The 8,833-nt window shown below is 35.2% G+C and overlaps 1 protein-coding gene across 1 annotated transcript in view; it reads left to right on the top strand.

Annotated features, from left to right (window-relative positions):
- ANGPT1 (angiopoietin 1) overlaps nucleotides 1–8,442 on the top strand; it is a 149,302-nt gene extending 140,860 nt beyond the window's left edge. Inside the window, exons 8-9 of the mRNA XM_053981156.1 lie at nucleotides 1,334–1,401; nucleotides 8,033–8,442. Of these exons, the coding sequence (XP_053837131.1) occupies nucleotides 1,334–1,401; nucleotides 8,033–8,193 (229 nt within the window). The 3' untranslated portion in view covers nucleotides 8,194–8,442. The remainder of the gene's footprint in view (nucleotides 1–1,333; nucleotides 1,402–8,032) is intronic.
- The last annotated feature ends 391 nt before the right edge of the window (nucleotides 8,443–8,833 follow it).

Here is an 8,833-nt window from a genome sequence, read left to right as displayed (position 1 = left end):
TATGTGGTCTGGCTCATTTTTATCTCTAGAATACCACATTATTGCAGAAAGCTTAATTGGGATTCTTTGGTTTACTAACTCTATGACCAAGAAAAGCCCTTTCTCATCTTCACATCTGATCTTGTTTGGAGACTCTCTCTCAGTGATTTCTAACTTTCCTGGAAAAAAAAATCTGTAGCATGTAAATTTTTAAGTATTTTGGATCAGACTGTTAAACCTGTATTATTTGTGGTTACTGCACTCTGAATTGAGCTCAGGCCACATCCAGGCACATACGAGCCTCTAAAGCAATCATCTGCTGACAGAAGATGGTTTCCCATCACTGAGAATTTATATCACATGCACAACCCACCTCCTCATTCTCTTTTGCCAGTTAGAAGTGACCCAGTTGGAAAAACCTTTAAGGAGCCAATTATTCAAGCTCCTCTAACTTCCTCTAGGGATATCATATTAGAAGTTGTCATGGGAAGCTTCTTCCAGTGGACAGGTGATAAGACACTACCTTTTCATTTCTATAAAAAATAGAAGCTAACCAGAGAGATTTGGAGACAGATAGTGGATAAGAAGTCAGTAGTTTATTTTAATTAAAGCTGCTGCCCTTTCCCTTTGGAGAACATGCTAAATTAAAATGTGTTACTTCCAGGGCAGGCCAGAGTCTAGTGAGAAGCTCCTGAGTATGAGTTGTGTCTGTGCTGAAGTGCAGACTCATTCATGTGTCTGAGCTGCCTGGAAACACCCCTACTCCCAGGCAGCTCCTTCTGGGAGCTGAGGCTTTGTTTATTTTCCTGCTCTGAGTTCTGTGACAGGTCAGTGCCCTGCCAAGGTCAGTCTGCTGTTGAACAACCATTCCACAAGGCTCACATCTATTGCTGCAGCATTCCTGTAAATCAACAGCATAGCCACATATTGGAATTTACTGGTACCAAATTAAATGAATAGGGAGAAAGGGGGTGAAATACCAAAGGCTGAGGAAACCACAAGTTTAGCAAATCACCACACAGTAAAAGGAGATTCAATTGGCCTTTGGAGATAGATGAATCTACTCTTTTGGACTAGACTCTGAGTACTGCTCCTTTGGAGACAGGTTGTACAGCACTGTAATTTGTAGTTCCTCAAGAAAGACTTTAATCGTGCTAGAGTTCTCCTCAAACAGTCTGCTATGATTTTCTCCCTGAAACAACTTTCTCATTCTTGAGAAATATCAGAATTTAATTAAATCCCAAAATATCTTTTTAGGGAGTATATTTCAGTTTTCTACCAGACAAAGACTAATTTAGAAAAGTAGCAATAATAACAGGTTTTGGAAAACCACTCTTTTTTTTCCCCCAAAAAGATATCAGAATGTTAGTTTTGGCAACATCACAGAGAGCTCTTTAATGATGAATGGTATGAAATTTGCAGGCAAGTTTCTAGCTATCTTGACAGTTTGGGTGAGTCTGTTATCTCTATGAGGTGAAATGAATATATTTATGTCAGGAATAAAGGCTGAGATAAGCCAAAACTCAAGACTGTGATATGGTTATAATCAAGGCTGAAAATAAAAATGTAAGGAAAACACACATTTCTCTCTGTGATCTTGCTAGTTGTCAGTTTTATTTGGTCTATATCATAACTATTATGCTCTTCTCCTATATCTCATCCTTCTTCCCTAGAATGAGAAATTAAATACTGGGAGAATAATAGAGAAGCACCAACAGTGTATTGTGTGTGTGTCTTTCTTGTCTTTTAAAGATCCATGCTATGCTACTTGACTCTATCTTTACATGGATTTTAGGGAATACCTTCAAAATTATGTGCATGAGCTGGATTCTTAACCCCTCAAACTGTCATCATATTTAAATGTTTTAGCTGCTTTTTTGTGACTTGGAAAATTTAATCTAACCATGTTTGCTTTAATTTAAAGGAAGACAAATCATTCATTCAAATAAGATCTTCATTTTTTTTTCAATATCTCAGGCCAGTAAACTGAAAAAAAAAGGGTTATATATATGTATATCCCCATATTATTTCAAGCCTTATTCTGAAGACTGCCAATGAGTTACATACACAGTTTTTTTTTGCAAGAAACAGCACTAAAAATGCAAAAACTTGTCACAAGAATAAGCCTATGACTAGAAGTTCAAAATGCTTGGATTTGCAATACAGGCCTTAGCATTTAACATCTCTGGATCAGATTCCTGGGCCAAATTCCCATCTGTTCTGCCAGATACCACCTGGCAGCTGAGCCCCAAATTGTTTGTGAAGTTGTTTTCAGTCACTGGAAAGTGACTTATGGTATCTTGGCTCACCAAGAAAGAGTTTTAAGGTGATTTTCTCTGTCTGGAATTGGCTGCAGTCTGAGGTGTTCACAAAGACATTTACCTTGCTTCAAGTGAGAAATGAGAATATTGCTAAAATTTTGATCCTTAAAACAATTTGACAAAGACGGGGAGACTTTCTAAATGTTTTGCCAGGTTTGAAGCCGCATAGATGACTGAAATAAATTGTTTGTTTTATTTTACTGGAAGCAGAGGTCCATCCAGCTGGAGTCTCCTGTCTCTGACAACACTCAATACAGGCATAAGCACAATGCAAATAAATTATACCTCCCTTGAGTATTTTCTCAGTATCTTTTGAATCTCAGGAGCTTCCTGAGTCAGAGAAATACATATTTAGTAAACACATATTTATTGAGCCTCAATAGATTTCTCAACTATTAAGTTAGAGGCTGCTCAATGACTCCAAAACCATGTTGCATTCACTACCTGTTGTTTCACTGCTTTTTTCTCCAAGTGGTGAATTTTATGAATCTCTGGCAAGAAGGGTATGGGAGATTCATGTCATGACTTGGAGGGAAGTTTTTGGCTAAATATAGAAATCTGCCCATACACTCCAATCAGAAAAGCCACGTTTTTTCTTATATTCTCCTTGAAACAAAATATTTGAAAGAGACAATGGCAGGACACTTAAGATTATCTAACCTGAACTCCTAGATATGCACCTAATTAGATAAAAAAGCACATTTTAAAAATTTTTATTAATATTCCTGCTTTCATAAAGAAATTGTTCAGAAAGCACCATTAATGAAGTACCATTTATATTGCCAAATATTTTTATGAAAAAAATACAATCAAATGGTTAGAATATTATTTGAATATTTGAAATATTCAAATATTTAACTATACATATGATCATGCATAACTTTCAACAAAAATATTTATGGCATGTTTATCAGGGTTAAATATAGGCAACTGTAATACAGTGTTAGGAGATCTTCAGGAAGTGACTAACTTTTGATATATTAGAACATAGTCACCAGTCTGCAAGTTTCATGTTATTTTTACCTCATAAAAAGGTCCCTATAAAAGGGATTGCATTATCCAGTGGATATGAAAAGCTGATGCCTTTTCTTCTTATATCCTAACAGCTAAAATCTAATTTAATCTTCAGATTGTCAAGTGGTAGTCTGATCAATCCAATACTCTAAGGAATAAAAGAACATAGAAATTGCTTCCAGAGGTCATTTAGACCCTTTCCAAGACAGATTCTTCTCTATCTGTTTGTTTCTGTCTTTCTATTCATTTTCAAGATTTCTATTGATTTAAAGATTTCTATTCTCATGTTAAAATCTGTCACTGAGTTTGTCTACATTTAATATAAGAAAGCTATGCATGTTGACTAATTCTATGACAATTTAAATGTGATCCATCCTGTCATAACCTCTACCATTAGAAAGAATAGACACCATTCCTTTCCATTTCTTTGAAAGGTTTTTAGTTAATTTTAAATTGTTGACAATTTGTCTTTCAAATTCTGACTAAACAATCCTAAGCCTTTCCTGTTACATTCACTCTTTTGGACTCTTTTCCATGGCTCCACTGAGAGATTGAGGTGTCATCCGAAACTTCATCCAGAGAAATTACCAATGAAAAATCAAGCAGATCCTAAGCATTGCCATCTAACTGCTTTAAACTACAGAATGTCAGAAACATTGAAATCTTTCCTAAAATAAATTTCTATTTCTTTTGAACATTGAATTGAATATTTTAATATTTTTGGATTCAAAATTTTTCTTATTGGCTTTGTTGCCAAATGCACTAAATTTTATGGACAAACCCAGAGGGCTAGAAATAAATATTGGCTTTCCATAGGATCCATTTATTCTGTAAATCCATTCAAATGTCCTATTAAGACATACTTTGAATCTTATTGAATGGCCTGCACTGATCCTGATGCATTTGGAGACATTCAGTGTCCTCAGGAGGGAGAGCTGAGGTGTAAGAGGAAAGCATCTGCCATCAAACGTGCAGTGTTTTGACAACTATTATTTTAGAATGTAAAAGTCAACTAAGAACCTCCCATCAAACCTAAGCAATCATTGCAGTTCCCAGTGAGCACCAGCCTTACAGTGCACTCATGAATTGATGAGCATTAGGTCACTAAAAAAGAATTTTACAAGCATACATGCTTAATTGCAGTTTATACAAGCCAAAAAAGCAAATCTGTTAGCTTTGGCATACAAAAGGCCTTTTTAATATTGCTTTTGACAAAGAAGATTCTATCGTGCAAAAATTATACTTGTCACTTCAGAAAACCATTATAAAAGATGCTTGTGGTTTTTTTCTTTTAATATTGTTACTCATTTGAGCAAAGCCCCTTTATTAGGTATTTTTGCAAGAATTTGTGGAAATTATTTCAATATACATTAATATTCAGTCAAAGATATACTACAGTATAGATCTAGTGTAGTTTGGAGCTCAGCTATCTGAGATAGGTAGTTTAGGCATAAAAAATATATTTATTAATGAAAATAGCTGACATGAAATTTAATCATTTCCCTTTGGTTATAGTAACATGAATTAAAGACCAAAGAACAACCATATGCAGTATGTGAACCTACTTTAACTGTTCCAGAAGAACTGCCATCTACAGTGAGGATTCATTTCTATTTGTATAGATGAACTTTCAAACAACTTATCTATGCATTATTTAATTTATATTTTGTCGGGAAAATATATTTTATGACCTAGGGATTTTTCTTACAAACAGAGATGGTAGTGCTGCTTGTACTATACAAGATATTAGGGGTGGGCTAACTTAAAAATTTGAATTTGCCTTCAGTTCAAATATGTAATTAGTGACTCAATGATCACAGCAGCTCGAAGAAACTAGCTCTCTTTCTGAATAAAAACTCTCTTAAGATTCTCATAAAAACCTTCTTTTTGCCACTTCACTTTAAATTCTTGCTTATATTGTTATTTCTTACAATGCTCACTCTTCATCATTTTCATGCCTGATTCAAACATCCCATGGAAATTGTTGCCAAAAGTTATCTCCAAAGTTAAAGTCTTACTGCGGTTCAAAGATGACTTTATAATTATTTGGGAAAGCCATTACCTTGCAGAGAAATATAAACAAGATCATTCATAAAAAAATCCTGGCTGCTGAGGGTCTTTCCTTAGGTCAGGCTGTCTCACAGCCCTGGAGCTGTTTAATTTGGTGTTTTCTGCAATGGCAGTGCTGCAGGTATATCTTTCAGAAACCTCTGGTTTATGTTCCCTCATTTCCTCATAGCTACCAGGAAAGTCACTGCTTGCATTCTTCTTTCCCTCAACATACAAAGCATCTGTAAAAACTTTCCCTTTGCATCCATTCAAAGATGTGAGTTTCGGTGTTGAGACATGCAGTAGGAAACCTTGTGATAATCTGAGGCCCTAAGGGGAGTGAAGGCCTTTCAGAGGACTGTGGGGGAGCATGGAGAGAAATAACTATATGGAGGGGAAAAAAGCCACTATGAATCAAAACAAAACTCAAATTTAAAAAAAAAAAAAAAAAAAAAAAAAAAGACAGTGAGAAAGTAAACCCAAAGTTTTACTGCAATATTAGGAAACATCTTTAAAACATTCATCCATTCATTCTCACTGACAAGAACAGTACAATAGGAAAAAAGTTAAGATCATTAAAACACATTTTGAAAGAAGTGCTTATTTAGAAGAAATCTATGATGAGAGGTTGGAGCAAGTCCTCACAAATGTTTTATAAAATTATGTGTTTCTTTGGCTTATTCCAATTTTTACATTGATTTTGTATGGCATCACTGAAAACCTTTACCCCAAAAAAGAGCATTTATGCATCTATTCCTTTAATATGAAATGGTAACTAGGTCAGCTTGCCATGTCTTCATCCCAACACCATAAACAGAACCCAGCTGCATCTGAGTTCCAGCTTTGAAAAATGAGGATTAGGATTTCTCTGTTTAACTTCGTCTTAAATTTCTACAAGATTATACTCTAGTTACAGTAAAACATCAGCTGTACAGCTTTCCCTTTCTTTGGTTATTGCCCCCTTAGGCATCACATTGAAATCAAAGGAAGGACAGCTGTACCAAAATAGAAAATTGTCAGAATTCATCTGGCATAAATTCATCCCTCAAGATTTCATTATGAAGTGTTACATAAAAAAAAAAAAAAAAAAAAAAAAAACCAAAACACTAAGTACTTTCCAAAATCTTAAGAATTGCAAGACTAGAAGCATAAAATATGTGGATCTGAATACAAAGAACAGAGTAAGCACTGGTTCTGAGGGCTAAACACAATCAGTATCATATTTGTGGTAGTAGTAAACCGTAGATTAAAATACTTTCATATAATGCATTCATTATAGGTAGATAAAAGTCTAACCACTAAATATGATGGAATTGGAGGATTCACTGAGACATTGAACACTGTCTAAAAGGAGTTTGTCACAGTTTAATTCCTTTTCCAGAAGTCAAAGTAGAAAACACACAGAAAATTTTAAATTCTGCATTCTAGTCCACAGTGACACCTGCAGAATTCAGTATGCACTCACTGGATGATCAGTTTGCCATTACCAGTATTACTAGAAAATGCTTCACAAGGGGTCCTGGGAAGATTGCAATGCTGAGGTGTGCAGGCTGAAATACCTTTTTCTAAAATTAAAGTAGCTTTTAACTAACAAAACAAAAGATGACTACCTGATCTTTATGATCTTATTTGCCTCATGACACAAATGTTCAATACAACCATATGCCATGGAAAGATGCATAAAAACTGTGCTAAAGATTTACAAAATTATAGGTCTCACTATGAAAAAAGTCCCAACAGAAATCTTTCTGACAAATAGAACTCCTAGCCACAGATGTTAATACATTTTTGATATTGGGGATAATATGCTTTTTGCAGTCTGGGAATTCAATCTGCCTTTCTCAGTCTGAACTAAGCATCTCTCTCTTACTATACATAGATACTCTGCAAGGTGTTGGAGAGAAAATTCTATTCCCATCAAGGTATCCAGCAAAATTCCCACTACTTTCAGAAGAATCAGCATGTCATCTAGTTTATATTTGTCAGTTTGTGTTCTGTAGTCTGGTGTTGCCAAGTTTCATGTTATTTGGAATTTTTCTTAAAACTCTAGGTCTCATGGCAATCTAAAATCCACCTTAACAAGAAAAGATCTTGGCAACATAAACAAGAGAGTTCACTGATTAGTTTCATCTTAAAGCAAGAATATAATATAGGGCAATGCAGCACCACAATTCTCATCATTCAGTTGCTAACAACATCTATTCTGGAAACAAAAGTAACTGAGCAGAGAACAATCACAGTTAAAGCAGTAGAAAAAGGTTGGTAAATAAAATCAAATCATGCTTATACTCAAAATAACAGGTGGAATTATTCAAAATACTTTTGAATTGTGGTCTTTTTCTGTGGTTTAAATTAAAAATACAATACTGTCCAAATATGAAAACCACTTCATTTGTCTTTCATGTTCTTGCATTTACTCCACATAGTGCATATAAAACTAGAACGCGTTGGGATGTAATTACTTTTGCAATTCTGTAAATACACGTGTGTGTTCTCCAGGACTGCTGACTATAGAATAGCACAAAAGAGCAAAAAAGGAAAATATGAAGATACTACACCCGCACTATTAATGAGCTATTTTCTAGAATTTCCTAATCAGCTAAACCTAATACAACAAAGTAAAATATTTAGTGCACTTGCGGTTTAATATTTTGTCTTACCGGTTTCAGGGTGGTGGTTTGATGCCTGTGGCCCCTCCAATCTCAATGGGATGTTCTACACAGCTGGACAAAACCACGGGAAGCTCAATGGCATCAAATGGCATTACTTCAAAGGCCCCAGCTACTCCTTGCGCTCCACCACTATGATGATTCGGCCTTTGGACTTCTGAAGGAGTTCTGCAGTGGATCCAGAAGCCAGGCTGGCACCGCCCTCAGCAGCAGCATTGTCACAGTCTGAAGGTAAAAGGCGAAGGGCTTCTCGAAAGCAGCGTGTAGGGATGATGCAAAGTCGCTTCGCTGTCACTCCATAACCTGCAAACACTTCCCAACAGTCGCTCCATATTTTGATTACTGCGGGGAGCTTGGTTTAGAAGAAGGTGGCTGAAATGATTTTCCAAAAAAACTGGATTTGGCTATTCTGCACAAACTTGGTGCTTGCCAGTAGATGTCTTTTTTTTTTTTTTTTTTTTTAAATTCAGCAACAGGATCAGAATTTGAAGAACTGGAACATATCAACCATGGTCTATTGAGTAGAATGTTATTCAGCAGTGAAATGCCAACATTATACCCATGAAAATAGATTACAGAGACACTTTTATTAAAACTTGTCTTAAAGCATCCAAGGTGACCACTCCAAATATTGTTTTTCTTAATGAACTGAAATTGAATAGTGGATGGATTTATGTGAATCCCAGAGTCAAATTATTTGTGCAAATAAAATTTTTCATTAAATACTTTAAGAACAGGTTTCTAATAAACCGAGTCAAACATATGAATAATGATAAGGATAATAAGCATAAATTCCTCAGT

Source organism: Vidua macroura, chromosome 1 (assembly GCF_024509145.1).
Source record: "Vidua macroura isolate BioBank_ID:100142 chromosome 1, ASM2450914v1, whole genome shotgun sequence".
NCBI lineage: Eukaryota > Metazoa > Chordata > Aves > Passeriformes > Viduidae > Vidua > Vidua macroura.
Note: the sequence above shows the minus strand (reverse complement) of the source record. Positions and strands in the feature narration are given on the sequence as shown.